Source organism: Stegostoma tigrinum, chromosome 30 (assembly GCF_030684315.1).
Source record: "Stegostoma tigrinum isolate sSteTig4 chromosome 30, sSteTig4.hap1, whole genome shotgun sequence".
Taxonomy (NCBI): Eukaryota; Metazoa; Chordata; class Chondrichthyes; order Orectolobiformes; family Stegostomatidae; genus Stegostoma; species Stegostoma tigrinum.
In genome coordinates this window covers 26,743,650-26,768,318 of record NC_081383.1, presented here as the reverse complement: position 1 = coordinate 26,768,318, position 24,669 = coordinate 26,743,650, and the positions used below count along the sequence as shown (strand labels likewise).

Genomic DNA, 24,669 nt, shown 5'->3' with positions numbered 1-24,669 from the left:
CGGAGGGACTAACCAGTCAGAGGGAGGCATACCGCAACGGCAGGGGGCGGGGCCAGCAGCGGCCGTTAGCCGAGGCCAGTCCTGTCTCTTCCCTCTCCCCACCCCCACGAATAGGAGCCAGGACCTGGTCTGGTTCGTTCCTCCGACCCCTAGTAGCGGGGACCTGTCCTGGTTTGTCTCTTCCCCCACCCTTTGGAGCCGAGGCCTGCCCTATCCTGTCCCTTGCTCCACCTCCGGAGCCGGGGCCTATCGTTTCCCTTCTTCCGTCTTGTCCCTCCCCCACCCCCTGGAGCCGGAGCCGGAGCCGGGGCCTGTCCTGTCCGTCCGTTAGCCGGGGTCTGTCGCACTGTCAGAAGATTGTCATTGAGGTGCGTGTATGTATGTGAATGTATTTAATTACTGCGTCCCTGTCCCTCTGAAATGGGGATTCGGGATAATTTTACTGCTGAGGTCAGATAAAGAGCAACTGTACTTCCTACTTTATGGTCGTAGATCAGAAATATCCAGTATGAACTAAGGCCTTGGCTAAATTGTGATCCAGTGAAGTTTGCTTGTAATCTGACATCTTTTCGAGTCTTTTCTACGTGTAATTAAAAGATTATTCAGTTAGATGATAAAATGCGCAATAGAATTTTCATCTCTGTTTGGTATGTTCTCACTTCCTCTTTTGTAGGTTATTTTTCTTGCACGACTGTGTTTCTCGGGTACTTGGTAGCATAATATTATCTCGATGAATTGTGTGATTGTGTTTACAAAAAGGGGGCAACACAGACGAGTTGTATTCAATCCGGATAGGGGTCAAGAACGGGATTTCAGCATTTGAAAGCATTGGAAACTGTGAGGAGGGTAGTGCGGAACATTAGAATGACAGTTCAAATGGTAGAATGAGATAGTAGGAACTGTAGATGCTGGAGAATCTGAGATAATAAGGTGTAGAGCTGGATGAACACAGCAGGCCAAGTAGCATCAGAGGAGCAGGAAGGCTGACGTTTCGGGCCCAGACCCTTCTTCAGGCCTGAAACGTCAGCCTTTGTGCTCCTCTGCTGCTTGGCCAGCTGTGTTCATCCAGCTGTTACACCTTGTTATCTCAAATGGTAGAATATTCGCTTAGCATATGAGAGGTAGTAGGAATTAGTGCCAAAGTTCTCTGGGTTATTGGACCTGAAACATTAACTCTTCCTTAACAGATGCTGCCAGACCTCTGAGCTTTTCCAGCAACTTGTCTTTGTTCCTGATTTACAGCGTCCGCAGTTCTTTTGGTTTCTCCATTTTGTAACTGACTCGCTTGTCAGCACAGCTCATCCCTCACACCCCCTCCCTGCAATAACAACCAAAACAGAATCGCCTTCATCCTCATGTACCACCCCACCAACCTCCAGATCCAACACATCACCCACCGACACTTCCGCCATCTACATTCTGACCCCACCACCAAAGACATTTTTCCCTCCCCACCCTTATCTGCTTTTCGGAGGGACCACTTTCCATGACTGCCTTGTCTGCTCCACACTCCCCTCCAGCCCTACTTCACCCAGCACTTTTCCTTGCAACCTTAGGAAGTGCTACACCTGCCCCAACACCTCGCCCCTCACTTCCATCCAAGGTCCCAAGAAGACTTTCCACATCAAGCAGGTGTTCACCTGCACATCTACTGATGTGGTATACTGCATCTGCCGTTCCCGTTGTGGCCTCCTGTATATCGGGGAAACCAAGCGGAGGCTTGGGGACCGCTTTGCAGAACACCTATGCTCAGTTCTCACTAAACAACTGCACCTCCCAGTCGCAAACGATTTCACCTCCCCCTCCAATTCGTCAGACAACATGTCCATCCTGGGCCTCCTGCAGTGCCACAACGATGCCACCCAAAGGTTGCAGGAACAGCAACTCATTCCGCTTCGGAACCCTCAGCCGAATGGTATCAATGTAGACTTCACGAGCTTCAAAATCTCCTCTTCCCCCTACTGCATCCCAATACCAGCCCAGCTTGTCCCTGCCTCCCTAACTTGTCCTTCCTCCCCCCCCATCCCCTCGTCCCACCTCAAGCCCCACCCCCATCTCCTACCTACTAACGTCATCCCGCCCCCTAGACCAGTCCGTACACCCTGGACTGACCTATCTCCTCCCTACCTCCCCACCTGCATTCACCTTTACTGGCTCCATCCCTGCATCTTTGACCTGTCTGTCTTTCTCCACCTATCTTCTCCTCTATCCATCTTCTGTCTGCCTCCCCCCTCTCCCTATTTATTTCGGAATCCCCTTCACCTCCCCCATTTCTGAAGAAGGGTCTAGGCCCGAAACGTCAGCCTTCCTACTCCTCTGATGCTGTTTGGTCTGCTGTGTTCATCCATCTCTACACCTTGTTATCTTGCTTGTCAAGACGCCTGATTTGTTTGAGGACTCTTGTGGTGCAGTGGTAGTGTCCCTACATCTAGACCCGATGCTATGTTTCCCCAATAATTCTTTTTCCAGTTGCCCAGATCTCCAAGGTCTGTATTTGGTAGCAACGTTTGCATGCAAATGTCAATGCAAAGGCATGCCAGTCAGCGTGTACGAGACCTGTAGCACAGCCATGCAACTTAGAATGCTGGCCAGAAGGTCCAGGTTCAAGTTCTGCCTGCTCCAGAGATGTGTTACTTACCCAAACATGTTAGTTAAATATCTACAGTCATTGCTTAGGGATGTGTAGTGAATTGTGTACTGTAGAGAAAAGAGTTGAACCCAGTAGTGACCAAAGTGGCAATCTGTGGAGCCAGAAGACATAGCTGAGCTTTTTAATGAGTACATTGCATCTGTATTCACTACAGAAAAGAACAATTTAAGTTCAGAAGTCGAGGAGGGGACCTGTGATAAACCTGAATAAATTAACAACTGAAAAAACTGTGGATGCTGTAAACACAGTTCTGAGGAAGGGCCACCGGACCCGAAACGTTAACTGTTTTTTCCCTTCACAGATGCTGCCAGGCCTGCTGGGCTTTTCCAGCAACTTTATCAATTTGTTCAAGAACAAAAACATTGAGAGGGAGGAGGTGTAAGTGGTTTTTAGTGGGGGAAATCAACTCTAACAAATTTGATTTAATTGTTTGAGGAGGTGATGAGGTAGTGTCGATGAGGGTAGTGCAGTTGATCTAGTCTACGTGGACTTCAGTAAGGCTTTTGGCAGGTCTAACAAAGCAAACTGTTAATAAATTAAGAGCCCATGGGATCCAAGGCAGTGTGGTGAATTGGATTCAAAATTGGCTTGGTGGCAGAAATCAGAGTGTGATAGTCAAAAGGTGTTTTTGTGACTGGAAGACTTGATCCAATGGTGTATCTCACAATTTGGTGCTGTCTCCCTAGCTTTTTTTTGTGTACATTCTTTAATGCAAGAGGTATGATCAGTAATTTAGCTATTGACATGTAAATTAGTGATGTGGTAAGTGTGATGTATTCTGGGATGACTAACTAGGGAGGGAATACATGTTAAATGGTAGAACCCTAGCAAGTACAAAGGATCAGTGGAACCAAGGTGTGCATGACCATTGGATCTTTAAAGGTGGCAGGACAGGTACATAAGGTGGTTAATAAGGCATATGGGATACTTGTTTTATCAATTACAGTGTTAAGTACAAAAGCAAAGAGTATGTTGGAACTGTATATAATGTTAGGCCACAGCTGGGCAACTAGGTGCAGTTCTGATTACCACAATATATGATTGCATTAGGGAACATGCAGAGAGATTCACCAGGATGTTGCTTTTGCTGGTATGGCTCAGCAATGAAGAGAGCCTGTATAGGTTACGGTTGTAAGACCATAAGTTACTTTCCTTAAAACAGAAAAGGCTGGAGGAGGACTGAGGTGTACAAATTTCTGAGTGGCTTAGACAGTGTAGATAAGGAGAAATGTTTTCCCCTAGGGAGTCAATAACCAGGGGGTACAATCTGAAGGTAAGGACCAGAAGGATTAGAGGGGATTAGAGGAAAATAAGGATTGTGGGTGTCTGGAACTCACTGTTGAAAGGGTGGTAGAGATGAAAATCCTCAAGACATTAAGAACTGTTTAAAGGTACATTTGAAATGCCATAGCACATGGGGTTACAGACCACGTGGTAGAAATGGAGTTAGAGTAGATGGATGTTTGATGACTAACTGATATGGATCCAGTGGGCCAAAGAGCCTCTTTCTGTGCTGTAAAACTCTATGACTTTGACTCAATAAATTAGTAGACAATAGATCCTAGATTCATATCCTGGATGCGCCCTCCTGGACTGCCTTTTTCATGATTGTGAGTAAGGAGTTTCCCATTTAAGACAAATGAGAGGAATTTTCTCTGTCGGAGAACAGTGATTCCATGGGATTCTTTACTGTAGAGAGCTGTTGAGGCTATATCATAAAGAATATTCAAGGCTGAGACAGACTGATGGACTTTATTTATCAATAAGGGAATCTGGGAGTATAGGAAAGAGCAAGAAAGTGAAATTGAGGATTGTCAGATCAACCATCATCTCATTGAGTTGATAGGACAAATGGTTTACCTCTGCACCACATTTTATGGAGTTATGAATGTTAGCAAGTTGGTGGATGGGGCAGTTAGGTGGCAGTTAGGTTCAATGTGGAGAAGTGTGAAGTGATAACACTGTAAACTAAAGGGTACTACAACTAGAAAATATGTACAATAGCTGAGGAATCTGCATGTAAATGTGCACAAGTTATTACAGGCGGGGAGAGCGATTTATAGAGCAAAATCTATTCTGGGCTTTATTAGTAGTAGTAGAGGATGCAAGGTAGTTATGCTGAACCCTGTGTAAGACATTAGTTGGATCTAAGTTGAAATATTTTGTACGGTTCTGGGTACCACACTTTAGGAAGGATCTGAACCCATTGGAGAGAATGCAGAAGAACTTTACAAGAATTCCCAGGCATGGAAAACTTATGTCATGAAGAATTGTAGAAATTGGTCTGTTTTCTTGGAGAAGACAAGGCTGAAAGTAGCTCTAAAAGAGGTGTTGAAAATTGTGGAGTTTGTACAGTGTGGCTAGGGAGAAACTGTTTCCATTTGGAAAAGGATAGACAGTGGAAGGCACAGATGTAAAGTAATTTACAAAAGGTGCAAAAACAAATGAGAAAAAGCTTTTTCATTGCAGTGAGCGGTTAGGATCTGAAATGTACTAAACAGGTACAAGTTCGGTTTACACTTCCTGCTGTCTCTGGAAAGCAGCCAACATAACCAAAGACTCCTCCCACTCCTGTTATAATGTCTTCCTCCCTTTCATCCGGCAGAAGGTACAAAATTTGAAAACATAACAACAGATTTAAGAACAGCTTCTTCTCTGCTATTATCAGACTTATGAACAAACCCCTCATTCGTGAGTGTTGATCTTTCGCTGCTTCTTCTCTGTAGTGTAACATTATATTCTGTATTCAGTTCTATCACCCTGGTGTACTTGCGTAAGGTATGATCTGCTTAGTTAGCATGCAAGATAATACTTTTCACTGTATCTCGGTACATGTGAATAATAATAAAGCAAATCAATCAAGAAAACCAAAAAAACTGTGGATGCTGTAAAGCTGAAACAAATACAGAAATTGCTGGAGAAGCTCAGCAGGTCTGACAGCATCTGGAGAGAGAAAGCAGAGTTAACCTTTTAGGTCCAGTCACCTTTCTTCAGGAGTGATTGTGCCTAGGAAAAGCTTGGTCTATATGCTGAAGATGAGATGGAGCTCAGAGTGAGGCAACAGCAGATGGGCAGAGAAAAAAATGGTTAATTGTCAGCCTGGGGAGAATAAACAACTGTAAATGGGTACCATGAGTAACTGACAATGGGTTGGTTGTGTAACAGCCCACGTGATGATGATAAGGCCTGGAATGTGAGGGTTGGGAGGACGTAGAAGAAGGTGCTCAGGCCCCAAAAATTAATGAACTTAACATCAAGCCCTGAAGACGGCAGGATCCCCAAGCAGAAAACGAGATGCTGAATATCAGCTCTTGGACATCTCTTCTTATCCTCGTGGACCATTGAAGGCTATTGTGATCACAGTGGTCACTAATCTTGTTTTAATCTGGTGGTCTCGTCCCCATTGCCTTGAAGCTCATAGTTTGTACGTAGCCATGCCTCCTTCCCAAAAGCCACAAATAGGATTGCCAGGGCAGACCCATTGTTTCTGTTTGCTCCTGGCCTCAGGAATTCTCTCTTCAACTTTGACTCAATTTTTTTCTCCCCTTCCCTCGTATCCTTGATTCTTCTAATGCTTAACGCCAATTTCAGAATTTCTAGTTGCAGGCTCCAGCTGCCTCCTCTTCACCGTGAACATGCAATCCTTTTATATGTCCATCCCCTATCAGGATGGTCTCGGGTTGTCCGCTTCTTCCTGGAAAAAAGACTTGAACTGTCCCCATCTACCACCATCTTCCTCCAACTGGTCAAGTTTGTACTCACTTTGAACAATATCTCATTTTAACTCCTGCAAATCTTTCTCAGGTACATCAATGACACAAGTGATCCTGTGCTGTCTCTTGTCCAGAATTGGAAAAGTTTATCTATTTCACTTCCAATTTCCATCCTGCTCTCACCTTCACCTAGTCTATCTCTGACTCCTTCCTCCCTTCCTCGACATCACTGTTTTCATTTCTGGGGAAAGGTTGGCTATGAATATCCACTATAAACTCACTGACTCACACAGTTACCTGGACTATATACCCTGATACCCTGCTTCCTGTAAAGACTCTAGTCCATTCTCCCAGTTCTTCTATCTCCATCACATCTGTTCTGACAATGCCACCTTCTACAAGGGAGCCTCCAAAATGTCCGCCTTCTTCATCAACTGAGGATTCTTCACAGTGCTTGACAAGGCCATCAGCTGTGTCTGACTCATCTGTCACACTTCTGCCCTCACCCTTGGTTTTCTCTCCCACTACACCGATAGAGTCCCCTGATCCTCACTTATCACCCCACCAGCATCCACAACCTAAGGACCATTAGCCTCCATTTCCTCCACCTCCAACAGTATGCCACCATTAGACACATGTTCCCTTCCCTCTCCTCCCTTGTCAGCCGTCTGCAGGGATTGTTCCGTCAGGACACCTTCGTTCACTCCTGCTCCACTGTCAATGACTCCTCACACCCCCATAGAACCTTCTGATGAAATTGCAGAAAGTTTAACACCTGCCTGTTTACTTCTTCCCACCTCAGTATCCAAGGTCCCAGGCACACTTTCCAGATGAAGCAGTGAATTACCTGCTCTTCACTCAATTTAGTCTACTGTATTCACCTCACATACTATGTGCTCTGCCTTGGGGACAGTCTGAGTGACCACTTTTCAGAATATCTGTGTTCTTTCCACAGAAATGACCCTGAACTTCCTGTTGCTTGCTGCTTCAATCCCTGGCCAACATCCCTGACTCAGGCTTGCAGCAGGGCATTAGCAAGGCTCAGGAAGAACAGCATCTCATTTTCTGCTTGGGGCTTGAGCACATTCTTCCATGTCCTTCTCCCAAGTCCCACACACCGGGCCTTGCCATCACATGGGTTACCACAGCCACCCATTGTCAGCTACTTATGGACCTCAGCGGCAGCTATTGATTCTCCCAGGCTGAGCATTACCTAACTGCCCAACAACTGTTTTCTTTCTTTCTCTGAGCTCCATCTCCACCTATTGTTTACTCCTTGCCTATTCCCCACTTCATCTTCAGCATATATACCAACATTTTCCTGGCTACAATCAGTTCTGAAGAAGGATCATCGGACTTGAAACATTAACACTGTTTTCTCACCACAGATGCTGCCAGACCTGTTGAGTTTCTCCAGCGATTTCTGTTTTTGCTCCTGAAATGTACTGCCTGTGAGTGTGCTAGAGGTAGGTTTATTGGAGACTTTGAAAAGACTGTTAAATGCAAAAGAACAATGTTCAGGATTATGGGCAAGAAAATGGCACTAAATGAAATGCTCATTTGGAGAAGTGATGTGAACTTCATAGTGCAGTTGGTGGTAATTCAGCCTGTCATAATCCAGTGATTCTGAGTGTGATTGAACCATGGCTACTTTTCCCTATCTTTCCGATTTTGCAGAGACAAATTGTAAAGACTCTGTAATTTCTTCAGATGATGTAAACTGACTCCGGGTTTTTAAGGTTTAATTCCTCATTGTCTAGATTGGCTGAGCCATTGAAGTGGCCAACAAGATTTAAAACTTTTAAAAATAGATTGGTTACTTGCAGAGATCTTGGGTTAATTAATTAACATTATTGCTGTATTGGATCAGTGTGGTATTGTATAATGGAAATTTACAAGTTTCTTGAGACTGAACGATATTATGGTCCATCATAATGGAGACATGTGGAGACTGTTTAAGGAACAGTTGTTGCGAGTGATGAATAAATATGTCCCTCTGAGACAGGCAAGAAGGGGTAAGATAAAGGAACCTTGGATGACGAGAGCAGTGGAGCTTCTCGTCAAAAGGAAGAAGGTAGCTTGCATAAGGTGGAGGAAGCTAGGGTCAAGCTCAGCTCTAGAGGATTACAGGCAGGCGAGGAAAGAGCTCAAAAATGGTCGGAGGAGAGCCAGGAGGGGGCATGAGAAAGGCTTGGCAGAACGGATTAGGGAGAACACAAAGGCATTTTACACTTATGTGAGGAATAAGAGAATGGTCAAAGAAAGAGTAGGGCTGATCAGGGATAGCATAGGGAACTTGTGTGTGGAGTCTGAGGAGGTAGGGGAAGCCCTAAATGAGTTTTTTGCTTCTGTCTTTACGAAAGAAACAAACTTTGTAGTGAATGAAACCTTTGAAGAGCAGGTGTGCATGCTGGAATGGATAGAGATAGAGGACACTGATGTGCTGAAAATTTTGTCAAACATTAAGATTGACAAGTCGCCAGGCCTGGACCAGATTTGTCATCGGCTGCTTTGGGAAATGAGAAACGCAATTGCTTAGCCACTTGCGAAGATCTTTGCATCCTCGCTCTCTACTGGAGTCGTACCTGAGGACTGGAGAGAGGCAAATGTAATTCCTCTCTTCAAGAAAGGAAATAGGGAAATCCCCGGCAATTACAGACCAGTAAGTCTCACGTCTGTTGTTTGCAAGCTGTTAGAAAGGATTCTGAGGGATAGGATTTATGACCATCTGGAAGAGCACGGCTTGATTAAATGCAGTCAACACGGCTTTGTGAGGGGCAGGTCATGCCTCTCAAACCTTATCGAGTTCTTTGAGGATGTGACTAGAAAAGTTGATGAGGGTCGAGCTGTGGATGTGGTGTATATGGACTTCAGCAAGGCATTTGATAAGGTTCCCCATGGTAGGCTCATTCAGAAGGTCAGGAGGAATGGGATACAGGGGAACTTAGCTGTCTGGATGCAGAGTTGGCTGGCTAACAGAAGACAGCGAGTGGTAGTAGAAGGAAAATATTCTGCCTGGAAGTCAGTGGTGAGTGGTGTTCCACAGGGCTCTGTCCTTGGGCCTCTACTGTTTGTAATTTTTATTAATGACTTGGATGAGGGGATTGAAGGATGGATCAGCAAGTTTGCAGAAGACACGAAGGTTGGAGGTGTCGTTGACAGTATAGAGGGCTGTTGTAGGCTGCAGCGGGACATTGACAGGATGCAGAGATGGGCTAAGAGGTGGCAGATGGAGTTCAATCTGGATAAGTGCGAGGTGATGCATTTTGAAAGGTCGAATTTGAAAGCTGAGTACAGGATTAAGGATAGGAATCTTGGCAGTGTGGAGGAACAGAGGGATCTTGGTGTGTAGATACATAGATCCCTTAAAATCGCCACCCAAGTGGACAGGGTCGCTAAGAAAGCATATGGTGTTTTGGCTTTCATTAGCAGGGGATTGTGTTCTGGATGTGAGTTTGCTCGCTGAGCTGGAAGGTTAGTTTTCAGGCGTTCGTCACCATTCTAGGTAACATCATCAGTGAGCCTCAGACGAAGCGCTGGTGTTATGTCCCGCTTTCTATTTATCTGGTTAGGTTTCCTTGGGTTGGTGATGTCATTTCCTGTTCTTTTTCTCAGGGGACGGTAGATTGGCTCCAAGTCAATGTGTTTGTTGATGGAATTCCGGTTGGAATGCCATGCTTCTAGGAATTCTCGTGCATGCCTCTGTTTGGCTTGTCCTAGGATGGATGTGTTGTCCCAATCAAAGTGGTATCCTTCCTTATCTGTATGTAAGAATACAAGTGATAGTGGGTCATGTTGTTTTGTGGCTAGTTGATGTTCATGTATCCTGGTGGCTAGCTTCCTGCCGGTTTGTCCAATGTAGTGTTGGCAAACTGTAACAAACACTACATTGGACAAACTGGCAGGAAGCTAGCCACCAGGATACATGAACAGCAGCTAGCCACAAAACAACATGACCCACTATCACTCGTATCCTTACATACAGATAAGGAAGGACACCACTTTGATTGGGACAACACATCCATCCGAGGACAAGCCAAACAGAGACATGCACGAGAATTCCTAGAAGCATGGCATTCCAACCGGAACTCCATCAACAAACACACTGATTTGGAGCCCATCTACCATCCCCTGAGAAAAAGAACAGGAAATGACATCACCAACCCAAGGAAACGTAACCAGATAAATAGAAAGCGGGACATAACACCAGCGCTTCGTCGGAGGCTCACTGATGATGTTACCTAGAATGGTGACTGAAAACTAACCTTCCAGCTCAGCGAGCAAACTCACATCCAGAACCTCAACCTGAGCTACAAATCTTCTCAAAACTCGCTAGGGGGATTGAGTTTGAGTCATGAGATCTTGTTGCAGCTCTATAAAACTTTGGTTAGCCTGCGCTTGGAATACTGCATCCAGTTCTGGTCGCCCTATTATAGGAAAGATGTGGATGCTTTGGAGAGGGTTCAGAGGAGGTTTACCAGGATGCTGCCTGGACTGGAGGGCTTATTTTATGAAGAGAGGTTGACTGAGCTCGGACTCTTTTCATTGGAGAAAAGGAGGTGGAGAGGGGACCTAATTGAGGTATACAAGATAATGAGAGGCATAGATAGAGTTGATAGCCAGAGACTGTTTCCCAGGGCAGAAATGGCTAACGCGAGGGGTCATAGTATTAAGCTGGTTGGAGGAAAGTATAGAGGGGATGTCAGAGGCGGGTTCTGTACACAGAGTTGTGAGAGCATGGAATGCGTTGCCAGCAGCAGTTGTGGAAGCAAGGTCATTAGGCACATTTAAGAGACTGCTGGACATGCATATGGTCACAGAAATTTGAGGGTGCATACATGAGGATCAATGGTCGGCACAACATCGTGGGCTGAAGGGCCTGTTCTCTGTTCTCTGTTCTATGTTCAGCTCTGCAATAATGAGCTTGAGATTTCTTCTGTCTGGAGGGGATTCACATCTATGGCTATAATGGGATCGGGTTATGTTTTTGAGTGACTTGGTGTTACTGAAGATATCCAACCTGTGTCAGGATCAGAGAAGGTATTGAGGATGCTTTACCTAAATTGGAATCAGCAAAATGTTTCTCAACTTAATGATATAAAGTAGTCTGAATTTGGAACAAATATAAAGTACAAACCAGAACACATCTGAAAAGCAAGGAGACAAGTTGCCGGTGGAGCTATCTTCTGTTTCCAGTGTTTTCTGTTTTAATTTTAAATTTCCTGTAGTTTTAAAATAACTTATCTCAGAATTACAGTTCCTTTTGTGCACAATACTCATCTCCATGGTAACAGAACTTTACATAAGTAGAAAATTGAATTGCAATGAGGGTTTCATTCAAAATGACCCATTTTTAATTCAGGTATGGACAGTCAACTTTTGTTTCAATTCCTCGGATGGCATTTCTGGAGGAAAATCTTACAGAAACAGAATAACTGTTATCGATGAGCTCACATTAAAAACAGGGTATTAATTTCAATTTGGCCTACAGTGCAAATACTGCAATCCCAGTATTTGGGATTCTACTCTTTCACCTATTTATAAATGCAGAGATGTTCCAACATATGTATGTGCAACACTAGAAATTTCCAGAACTTTCCCTATGACTCAGTGAGTTTATCTAATGAGTCCCAAGTCATGCAAAAATGTGCTAAGTTCCTTTCACAGTCGTTTCAGAGATAGTAGGAACTGCAGATGCTGGAGAATTTGAGATAATATTTTCTGAAGAAGGGTCTAGGCCCGAAACATCAGCTTTCCTGCTCCTCTGATGCTGCTTGGTCTGCTGTGTTCATCCATCTCTACACTTGTTATCTCCTTTCACAGTCTGTTGGATTAGCTGATCGCTAATAACAGCAATAGGGACATTATACTGAATACATCTTTCATCAGTTACGAAAGGAAAATAGAAGCAAGGTTTCGTCACCTGATCACTATCACTGACCAGTTGTTCTTGTTGCTTTGAGGAAGAGTGACTGTTCTTCAGGGACAGCATCACCATAAAAAGGTTCCAAATCTTGGTAAAGAATATCCATGGAAAGAGTTATCCCAGTAGAAGAGGTGTGACTGTCCCTTTGCGACAGTAACCCAACAGGATCTATTGCTTTAATTTGAGAAAATAGATGAAAACATATTTCTAAAAATTGCATATGTTGTTATATAGTGTTTTCAAGAAGGAGTTAGTTATAGTTCTTATGCCTAAAGGGGTCAAAGGCTATTGGGTGAAAGTGGGAACAGGGAACCAAGTAGGATGATCATATGAAATGGTGGAGCAGGCTCGAAGGGCTGAATGACCTATTGTCATTCCTATTTTCTGTGCTTTTGATGTCTATTTTTATACAAAGCAAATAGATTTTTTAAAAGTGAAAATTCCCAACTTTAGTTTTCATATGGTTTTCCAGAATGCAGTCTTGTCAGTGTGAAATGACCCAATAATCTGGTTATGATCTAACAGACGAGAAATGTTTGCTCATAACTTCAGAATGAGGGAGTCTCAAATTTTATTAAGATCTTACTCTAATTTGCGGCACCAGCTGACTTGATGGGTGTGATTCAGCAAAAGAACTAGCTTTGTTTAGTGTTACAAATAAATTACGAAAGAAATATCTGCAATCAATGTGTTCTGGAGTTCAACATTATTTAATATTGTGAACTGTATGGTCTAACAATTAAAAGTTCTTTTATGGAAGATATGGTTTTCAATATTCCAGCATTTACCACAAATGTCTGACTGACTGGATAAAGAGTACTTTGTAGAGACACTGACACATACTGTGAATATCTGAGTCATGGGGCATGTTACGAAAACATTTCCCTGTGGAAAATACAGCTTCCCATGGATTCTGCAATCAGATAAAAATCCATTCACTAAGAAACTCTCCAGAGTCCTGTCCGACAGTCAGAGGGACAACATCCATTTGGAACTGTAAGCTGTGCTGCCTAGTTAAGTTAGGATATTGCTGTAGAGAGTCTGCAAGTGAAATGCATGGGTGGAAGCTTACGTGGTTTATTTTTCTGACAGTGATGCTGTTCACAGAAATTTGATAGAATTCATAAGTAAGACTACTATTTACTAATTATTCACTGATTTTATTATTTAGATTTTCTTTTACTATTACTTTCTTCTCTCCTAGAGGAGTGACCCTGTCAGGGATTTGCTTCCCAAGAACTGTGGATTTGTTGCCTATGTTTTCACTCCTATTTAGTTCCACATGTGCTGACTGTTACTGAAAATTTTGTTTCCCGGAAAATGACTCTCACTGGAGATGGGGAACCTCGATACTGACTGTCCCAAGTGTTGGGTTTCTCTCTGTTGGTTCTCAATGGGGTTCAGGTTCTCTGTGTTTGCTCTCACTGGAGTGTGTGTTCATTGGATGTTTACTTTGATTAAGGTATAAGTTCCCCATTTCAGACTAATTCTTCTGCGCCAGTTTTCACTGATGTTTGGCTCCTTGTGTGTTCTCACAAAAATGCAAGTTCTTTAAAATTTACTTTCCCCGATGTTTAAGTTCCGTAGCAGTGCTTGTATTCATTTTAAATAATGTTCCCAGCCACTGATTCTGTGGAATCGGAACTTCAGAACTGAACCACTGTCACACAGCTGCATCCTAACAGGATCATTCATTACTAAGCAGGAGTCAAACTATATTTTCATCTTTGCAGTTTCACAGACAGCAAAACCAACTATAACTCCCCATATGCTTTGGTGTCTCACATTAGCTAGCTGAGCACAATTAAGATTGAAAGTAGAACTTTGCTGTATTACATGATATCTTTGTATAAATGTCACTACTTGACATTTCTGGTTTTTAAAGTTAACATAGAAACTGTGTGGTTTTGGTTGCTTGATTATATAAGACTAAAATACAAAACTAAAACTATATAAAATATCCCTAATGCAAGCATTTATTTTGTTTCTGCAGCTTGATTACAGCAATATTGGCAATACACACCAATAATATCGGTAGGAGAAACAATTGCTGTTGGAATATTGATAACCAAGAAATTACCGAACGTGAAATTGACGGCACAAGTACTTGGGCATTCTGCAACATCCACATCCCCTGCCTAGATTTCTTTAGGACCTATTAACATAGGTTTGGATTTATCAAACGCAGCAAAATAGTTTGTGACAATGAGTGAATTCTGGTTATGTTTTAACTGCTGTATTGCAGAACAACCTCAGCCAGTAAGTGTATTTCTTAAATAAATGAATCCTATATACGAACTGTTTACTGAATTTATCATAGCATAGAGCCATGTTAATTGATTTCAGTAGGATATTCTATACTCACAAAAGAGAAGGGGCAGAAATTAGAATGGAACTTACACTCTTGGCTTTGTAATCTAGGATGTTCTTTGGTATTCACAGTTATGTCTTTTTTAGGGATATGGTGAGGGATATTAAAACGCTAACTATCTATGATGCATATAATGTCTGTTATGCTTATTTGGGAATATAAGAAATATGAGCAGAAGTCACTCATTTAGCCCTTTAAACCTGCTTCACATTCCGACTAGGTCATGATTGATCTTCTATCTCAATGCCATTTTCTTATTCCTATAGCCTGTGATATTGTTAATATCTAAAAATATACTCTAAGACTGAGCCTCCACAGCCATCCTTCATAGAGAATTTCAAATATTCGCTACCCTCTAAGTAAAGAAATTCCTCTTCATCTACCTCTTATTCTGAGACTCAAGCCTCTGGTTTTAGACCTCTCCAGCCAGGGGAGACAGCCATCCTGCAAATTCCCTGTTGAGCCCTGTAAGAATTTTGTATGCTTCAATGAGATCACTTTCCATATTCTAAACTCTGGAGGATATGAGCTCAGTCCCCTTATACTCTCGTTAAAAGACAATATTGCCATCCCAGAGATACATCCGGTGAGCCTTTGTTGCACTCCTTATATGGTGTATTGTTCCTTGGGCGAGATGACCAAAACTGTGCACAGTATTTCAGATTCTGACTCATCAAGGCTGTATACAATTACAGTATGACTTCTTTACTCCTTTACTCAAATCTTCTTTCAATAAAGGCCAGCGTACCATTTCAGTTTGTGTGTTAGCTTTCAGGTATTTAGGAACAAGAGCACCCAGGTCTCTTTTGGACATCGACACTTCCCAAACACACTCATATGAGAAATACTGTATATTCTGTTTCTCTTGCCAAAGTGGATAACTTCACATTTTTGACATTGTATTTTGTTCACAGTTTTCGTGCCCACTTGCTTAGCCAATCTAAATCCCCAGAAACTTCTATGCATCCTCCTTACAACTCTCATTCCTTTCTGGTTTTGTGTGATCAGCAAACTTGGTTCCCACATCTAAATTATTGAAATAGATTGTGAATAGCTGGACTCAAGCACTGAACACTGCTGTAGGACCATACCATTGCTATCTGCTGATCTGTGGTTAAGAACTGTTTGTTCCTAATGTCTGTTCTAAGTCCGTTAACCAGTTCTCAAATCCATGCCAGCATATTCCTGCTAATTTCATGTGGAATGATTTTGCTTACTAACCTTTGTGGAACCATAATGAAAATCCAAATATATTTCATCCATTGTTTACCCTTCTCTATTCTGCTAGTTATGTCCTCAAAAATACGAACAGGTTTTTAGAGCCTGATTTTCCTTTCTTTATATCCATGTTGATACTGCATGGTTATACCTTTATTTTTCAAGTGTCAAGTTTGTCACATCTTTTATCATAGATTCTACATTTCCCCTATGACTGATGTCAGGCTAACAGGTCAGCAGTGATCTATTTTCTCTCTCCCTTCTAACTTAACTAGTGGGGTTGCATTATTACCTTCCAACTGTAGGAACTATTCCAGAATATACAGAATTTTGGAAAATGATTACTAACACTTCTACTATTTCTAAAGCCAGTAGTTCATTATGTTTAAAATATTTTCTACACAGACTGGACTGATTTTATAGTAATCATATTTAGGTAGGATAGATCTTAAATCATGAGAGCATTTTTTGTGCTTGATTGCATTAATTGGCCTAAATATTCATGGTAATTTATGGAACTTCATTGTTTTACCAGTGTCACATCTATATATTAAAATAGTGCTGGACCTCACTCCGGATCTTGACATCTGTTTTGACAGAAAAGACGGAGGCGGATAGACAGGAGTATGATAGGAGAGCCGACAAATTTTGTTCACACATCACACATGGGGGCCGGAGATATGTTCGGGGATCGAATGAGCTCTGTAAGTGTTTCTAATATGGTATTCTTGCTCAGCCGTTAGTCGTTATATCCTTGTCTTAATTGTCCTTTTTGATATTTACACGTCTGACATTTTCCCAGACTATTCCTTCTTGTCTGTAAGACTGGGTCCATAGCCTTAAATGTTATGACACTTCAAGTGCTCATCCAAGTAATTTTTTAAAGGTTGAAGTTTCCAGGGCCAAATACTCTCTCAAGTATATTCCAGATCCCTGCCACCCTCTGGGTGAAAATGTTTTTCCTCAAATCCCCTCCAAACCTCTTGCCTTTCACTTTAAAATTATAAGCAGAAATTTCCTCTGATTTAAATATGGAGGAGAATAAAGGCATTGTTTCTGACTCCTGTTCCAAATCCACCTATAGGTGTTCTGGAGTACTTTGAGCTGGATTCGGTTGCACAGATAGATAGAGGGAGACTGCATTGAAATAGTCACCTAGAAGGTAAAGACATGAATGAGGATTTCAATAACACATGAGCAGAGAAAAGCATCAAATCAAGCAATGTTGTTGGAGGTGGAAATATGAGCTTACTGCTGGCATGAATATGCAATTGGAAGTTCATTTCTGATTAAAATGGTGACTTCATTACTCTCCCCTGAGATGAAATCAGTCTGTTCGCATTTGGCTGCTCTCCCACATTCTACTGTCCACAAACTTGAATACATCCAAAACTCTGCCAGTGTCTTAACTTCTTCCAAGTGTCATTCACCAGTCAATCCTGTGACTGCAATTGATTCCCAGTCAAGCAATTTTTTTGGCTTTAAAATTCTCATATCTGTTTTCAAATCATTTGCATCATCTCAATTAGCACATCCACAGTTCCAAAACCATCTGAGATATCTGCACTCATCTAGTTATGGTTTATTGAGAATTTCCAGTTGTAATCACATCACTGTTTGTAGCTACACATTCACTTGCCTGGACTCTGTTGCTTGGAAGTTCCTTTCTATACCTCGCCACCTGTAATTATACCGCTCGGCCTCTAATATCTCGTTATGTGACTTGATGTCAAACTTTTTATTATAATGCTGTTGAGAAGCACTTTGGGATGGATCATTATGTTAAAAGTGCTACATAAATATAAGATATTCTTCTATTAGTTCACTTTTAGCACTGTCTACGTTGTTCTCGATCATTACCCAAAGAGTTCAGTTTTGATTTTTCCCCCCATGTGTTCTTTCACATTTGCTTCTTCACTTGTCCCAATTTTATAAGTGCATCAGAAACTTGTACAAAATGTAAAAATCTGATTTCCTTCAGATTGTCATCTCCTTGCCAGTTTACTTGTGGACAGTTGAAGTCTCCTATGATTCAATTCGTTCTGTTCATTTCATTTATACCTATCTATTTTACTTTCCTGTTAATTCGTGCCATTCTGTGCTCTGTATTGTATCCTGAATAGTTTGGCTGATTCCTTCCTTTTTGTCTTAATCTATTTGGATTCTTTCTTAGTTATGCCATGTCTTGCTTCTGCCATTGTATTTGATTAGTATAGCAAACCACTCCTTTATTCTCTTTCAAAATGCATGAAAGTCTGTAATATTTAACTTGCAAGCTGGTTCTGTCTACAGCTTTGTTTCCAGTATCCTTATTATACCAACAGTACTTATTCACTTTTAATTATTGACTGCAGTTGCCCTTGTCACTGTTATGCTGCTATGCAGTAAATATAATGAGGTTATTTTTCATTACCAGTTTTATGTTTATCATGTACTTATTACTTCACATGACCTTTTCCATTCTCTGATTTTTATCTCTTTTTATATCCTGTTCTTCTGCTCGTGTCTCAATTTTTCTTATCTTTAGTTTAGTAATACATTTGGTTGAACCCTTACCTTCCTTGTTTGATAGTTTAAAGTCCTATCAACAAACCAATTTATGCCCTCTATAGTAAGCACTTGTTAGAATACAAATGGTCCAAGCACCACTATTTGCATGTAGCAGAACATCCCAAGTGGCTTCACAGGGGAGTGAAGAAAAGTTAAAAGCTAAACTGAAAGAAGAAGTTATTAGGAAAAAAGTCATCTAAAGATTGACCAAGGAGATGTACTTTAAGGATATTTCAAAAGGGAGAGTGTAAGTGTCAGGGGCTTCGTAATTTGAGAATGTGGGTCCAAGGCAGTTGAAGGCATGGCTTTTAGTGTTGGGGCCAGAGGGAGAGCATGACATGCAATATTAAGAACAGCTGAGAGTTTGTGAAGGCAGAGCAACAAACACAGAATCCCTCCACTTTGAGGCTTTGTTCGCACTTACAATTCATGTGTCAAAGATGCCAAAGCAAGTGAAAGGTTCTGTAATTAACACTGTACCTCTAGATTTTCAGGCATGGAATATGCAACCAATGCATGGGAGAATTCTTGAATACCTTCCTTTCTGATCCTGAAATAGTGTAATGGCTCCACCTAGCTGTGATAGTGCAAACCACCAGATTTATAATTAAAACAAGACTTCCTCCTTGACTTCTTCCCTTCCTCTCCTTAAGGTAGTGACTCATGTTGGGGTATGCTTCCAGTTCTATCTAAGTGGCTTCATGTGTGAGTTCAGAAAATTAGTATGTCTGTCCAGTTCAGAGAACGTCCCACACTTAAACTGATATCAAATAGTTCAGCAAGGGTCACTGGAGGATGATCTTAGATTTTGTTATGCTCAAGCAGAAGGTACTAAGATCAATTAATGTACCTCAAATATGATATAGGATGTAGAGTAAACCTGGTATCTCCATTTCTGCCTAACCTTTACTGCGGAAAGTGGTAAATGAGCTGTCAACAAATTGACTTAATGAACGAGTCAGAAGTTAGACCTGATCCTTTGTATTTAAAAAAAGCTTGAATTGTGAACAAGATAAAGTGAAAGAGTGCAGTATTCAGAAAACAATTTAGAATAAAAGCTACAGATGGTGAGTTTTGACAGTGCAATGTTACATTAACCAGAGTTCCTATACTCTTACTGTTTTTTTTTCTGACACAGATGATTGATGTACATGGCCAAATGCAGTCTAAGGGTGGCTACAGTGACACAGTGCCAATTAGTATTCAAACAATGCAACTTATTGATACAGCAGCATCATAGTGTTATTCGTCTAACTGTTGCATAACTCAGGTAAATCCATTTGTAAGTATCTGTATTCTTAATTAGAGACTCAAATAAAACCATGTAATAAATATCATTATTATTTGGTGCTGAATTACTGAACTTGGGTAAACACATTTGAGAAATATCACCATCTACTTGAGCAATTGTTCTGTTTTCTCTGCTTCACTGCAGGAAGTGCTGATTCTTGTTAAGGTACAATTCATCAGGCTACTCACCTGCATGTCCAATCTTCATCATTCCACTTTGAGTCATGGCAAAATATGAAACCATGGGGAGGGCATGGCCATTATGTCTGGTTTTATCTTTGAACCACAGCTTCATTGAATATAGAAGGAGGCCATTTGGCCTATCATGTCTGTGCCTGCTTTCCGAATGAGCACTGCATCTAGTGGCATTCTTGATTTTTCTCCCCATAGCCCTGCATATTCATCCTTTTCAGATAATATTCCAATCTTCCCTTAATTTCCTTGATTGAACCTGCCTCCATCACATTCTTAGGCGATGCATTCCAAATGCTATTTACATGCGAGACAAAAAAGCTTCTCCTCATTTTTCCATTGCTTATTTTGCCAATTTCCTTAGCCCTGTTTCCTCTTGAACTGAATCCTACCACCGGCAGGAATGATTTTTCCCAACTACCCTGGTCAATCTTCTCATGATTTTGAATATATCTATCAAATCTTCTCTCAATCATCTCTTTGAAGAAAACAGTCCCAACTTCTCCAGCCCATCTAGGTAGCTGTAATAATTCATCTCTGATTTATTAAGAATTTTTTCTGCACTCTCTCTAATACCTTTAGAACTTTCTTAAAGCATGGTGCCCAGAACCAGATTGAAGCTGAACTAATGTTTTATGTAAGCATAACGTAAATTCCTTGTTCTTCTACTCTGTTCCCCTTAACAAAGCCTAGGATGCTGCATTCTTTAACCACTCTTCCAATTTGTTCCACAACCTTCAATGATTTATGTACATCTGCTCCCAGATCTTTGCTACGCTTTTCATGTACATTTAGGTGATCATGGGTCACATAAGGTAGCATTCCAATCTCTAGACCAGAAGTTCAGGTTTAACTCTCACGCCGCAGGAGGTGTATCCATAATAAAGCCCAATGGCAGATATAATTTAAAACCTGAAGAACTCCACCTCCCCTGATTGCTGGAAGCAGTCCCAACTGAAAAAGACTTAATACAAACCTAACCTCTTCTGGTCTATTTAGCTCATTACCACGATCACCCAATGCATTGGAAGAGCTTTTGAGGATGGAAACAAATTCCACAAATAGTATGGACTTAGATAGGCCTGAAAATTGTTTTTATAGTAAGTTTGTTTGGTTCATTATTAATTTTATTTTGCGCTCCAAAACAGTATTTTTAAAATTTCTTTGCTGTGACATTTTCAGACCCACTGATGTTACTTCTGTTTCTAGTGCCACCATTATATAGTAATCTAAATTAGGACATGCATTTTGTTTCCACAGAGCTTAGTTTCATCATTAATTTATGGTCATGCTTTGGTGAGAACATTTATCAGTCCAAATTTCTGTAGTAACTTCTCCTATTCAATTTTACTGTGTCAACTATCACAATGAGGTTGAAGGTCATGACCACTAAGTAGCACTGTATAAAGAATTGCTGGAATCTCAAAATTCTATTGGTAATTTATTTATTTGGAAAGAAAATTTCATTAATTGATTACAGCTAATGGCACATGCGATTTACTAGCGTAAGTTAGTATTTAGATGCTTTGGTACTATTTCAAATATGTATAGTATCAAATAAGTTAATGTGTCTGTATACAATGGTACATTGTAGCAGTATTCCTTATTACTGAGTCAATTGTGACTTTTATACTTACGATGCAGAGATTTATCAGCAATTAAAAGAAAATTAGTTTTGTAACATGCCTTATTTTGATTTGCATGAGTTACATGTATTAAGCAATTTCATAAGGTAGAACTTATTTATCTGGTTTGACTTATAGCCAAAAATTAAAGTATAATTTTAAAATTATTTTGTTTGGACCAGTACAGCAGTCATCTTGTAATTATCTGACAAATTCCAAAATCCATTGCCTGCTTCCTGTTTGTTGTGATTACGGTTAATATTTTGCAGCGCCATAGCTGACGACGTAACGTAAAAGAAAAATATTTATTTGTCTTGTCACAAACTCAACAGTGAAACTCTTTGTTTCTTTGTGATCTCTGTATTCCCTGATGGCTCAGAGTATTTGCTCATTGATGGCTACAAACAAGGAATATATGGTTCCACTCCTAAACTCTGCAAGCAACTTATCATAGCTGACCATTAGAATTCGCCCCAGCATAGTCACAATAGGAAAAGGAAAGAAATCAGCCAGATTCCTTGATTCCTACGAAGATTCTGTAAAATGGTTGACTGTGACCATCTTTCTCCAACGCTTCACCTCCATTCCCCAGCTGAGGGGCAATGCCTTTCTGGTAGCACCCTTATCTATCTAATCTTAGCCAGACAGTCTCCATCAATATATCCCTTTGTGCCCCTTCACCATTCTCTCTGAAGACACCAAAGGATGGATCCTTGGCTCCCCTTTCTCCTCTCTAGACTACCACTTAATGATTGCATCCAAAGCACGATGTCAGCCCCCACATCTACACTGTCTACGCCCAGGTCATCTCACCACTATCTTGCTTCATCTGTCCATTATCTCTGTGTACTGGGGTTACTTGACTGTTATCTAGAGTCAACATTTCCTGTAGATAAGCATTGGCAACATCAGAGCAATTGGTCTTTGGCTCCTGTCACAAACCATTTCCTCTTCCTTCTCCTTCCCTGACAATGTTTGAAGCTACTTGTAGCTTTTATATCCTAACTAACACTGAGATAAGTTTCCAATCTCATAACCTCTGCATTACTAATATCACCTTCTTCCACTCTGTAAGATGATCCCACTCTGCCTATCTGCTGTTGGACCCATCAATAATTTTGTTAAATTTTGGTAACTCCAAAATCGATTATTCCAATCCTCAAGTCCCTCATAAATGTGAGCTTATCCAAAACCCTGATGCTCATAACCTAACTTGCACCAAGTGCTCTCTAAATGGCAGTGCAAGTCCATGATTTGAAAATTCTCATCCTCATGTTCAAATTTCTTCATTGCCTCAGCTTTTCTATGTAACTTCCTCTAAACCTACAAACCTCTGAGCAATTTGCTTTCCTTCAATTCCGACCTTTAGCGTGCATCTTCAAATTCATGCAGTCCACCATTGAGGGTTGTGTCTTCAACCATCCAGTCTCTGGACTTATCGCTTTCTCACCAAATGTCTCTCTCTTCCTTTAGAGGAAAATTTTAAGATGTGCAAGGCAAGTATTTTTTACACAGAGGATGGTAGGTCCCTGGAACACACTGCCATGGGACGATGTAAAAGCAGATGTATTAGCAAAGTTTAGGCAGCATTTAGACAGACACATGAACAGAAAGGGAGTAGAGGGATAATAAAGTGTGAAGTTGGATGAACACAGCAGGCCAAGCAGCGTCTCAGGAGCACAAAAGCTGACGTTTCGGGCCTAGACCCTTCATCAGAGAGTAGGGGGATATGGACCATACGCAGGCTGATGGTAGTAGCTTAGCATGGCTTGATGGTCAGCACAGACATAGTGGGCCAAATGGCCTGTTCCTGTGTTGCAATGTTCTGTGTTAATTAATTTTCTTACCATTGACCAGACTTTAGGTCTTCAGTCCTCCTTTGGCTTTGTGTTTGTCTGGTTTTTTTGTCTGCTTTCGATCATGTGTCCTTTGGGAGATTTTACTATGTTAAATGTGCTTTATAAATGCAAATTATTGTTGTAATAAGTAACTTCCTGTGGGAAGATGCTTGTGTGATGACATTAGGCAAGGGTAGGCTTATAAAATACCTTTTTTTTTCCCCCCTAGAGTTTTCAGTCTAATTGAAATTTTCTTTTTCTGATGTAGTTTTAAACATTTACATAACTTCCTTATCTGACCCAGATATATCTTTTACAGCTGGGATCTGACTGGCATCTAAACTGCTATGTTTGACCTTCGTCTTAAAATGATTTAGATATTGATTCTCTTTTTTCCCCCACTAGATTCCTCTGTCTTCCTTTAAAGTATTCATCTGAATCATTGCCTTTCCCTGTCAACTAAGCCAAGATGAAGTTTGTGCTTTGAGTGTTAAAGAACTCTGCATCGTGTTAAAAGTGATCACATTCCTTTGAAGGGAACCTGTTGCTCCTGATACCAGCTTATATCTACAAAGAAACAGCCCCTTGTATTTCTTGAACTGAGCTGTATGTCTTTTTTTGTAAGATTGCCTGAATCAATAAAATTGAAGGTGTTTTTGGCCTTGTGTGGTTTATTTTTTGACTCTCAATAAACCCTGAAATGACTGTGTTTAGAGTGATGTTTAATTGTTGCATCTCATATCTTCAAAAGAAAAGTCCATCTATATAACAAAACTATCAGATTTTGGATTTCAGTGTGGATTTGCAACTTGTGCGGGATGCAGAAGTTCAGGTGACTTAATGAGAAGGTACAAACATTTCAATGGTATTTTCTTTTTAATTAACACCTTTCCACTCATGAGAATGTTGCCTTTCACTGAGGTTGGGTTAGAATTTCCTGTGGGGGCCAGTTACCCACCAGGAGCTCACTTTGGTATCTAGTTTCTTGTGACATAGTGATAATTTGGGCCATTGAATTACAGAGAACCTTCTGGCCAAGGTCACTTCTGTTCTTGTCTCACATCTGCATGCATACTTTGCAGGAGAAAATGCCAGACATTGGTAATAGCACATGTACAGAATGATTTCCCTACCTATCTTAGCAGCACAGAAATTAATTGTGGTACAACTGATTGATTCCTTTTGTTTGGTCTTAGCTGAAAAAAAGTTTAGTACTGCTGTGAGTGCAAGAAGCAATTTTGGCAATCCTGATCCTGTTCTCAATGTCTGCACTGAATGGGATAGAAATGCTTTCTA

The 24,669-nt window shown here is 41.1% G+C and overlaps 1 protein-coding gene across 3 annotated transcripts; it reads left to right on the top strand.

Annotated features, from left to right (window-relative positions):
* Positions 1–37: 37 nt before the first annotated feature.
* Positions 38–24,034, top strand: cdc42se2 (CDC42 small effector 2). 3 transcript variants are annotated; one of them, XM_048559761.2, is made up of 5 exons: positions 38–368; positions 14,283–14,548; positions 16,478–16,582; positions 19,567–19,710; positions 23,779–24,034. In XM_048559761.2, exons 2-4 carry the CDS (start codon positions 14,495–14,497, stop codon positions 19,666–19,668), a joined length of 261 nt encoding a protein of 86 aa, XP_048415718.1. In that variant the 5' UTR covers positions 38–368; positions 14,283–14,494; the 3' UTR covers positions 19,669–19,710; positions 23,779–24,034. The 3 variants fall into 3 exon arrangements, with proteins under 3 accessions (XP_048415718.1, XP_048415717.1, XP_048415719.1); XM_048559760.2 differs by having other exon boundaries at positions 39–368; positions 19,567–19,698; XM_048559762.1 differs by lacking the exon at positions 38–368 and adding an exon at positions 7,811–7,829 and having other exon boundaries at positions 19,567–19,698.
* The last annotated feature ends 635 nt before the right edge of the window (positions 24,035–24,669 follow it).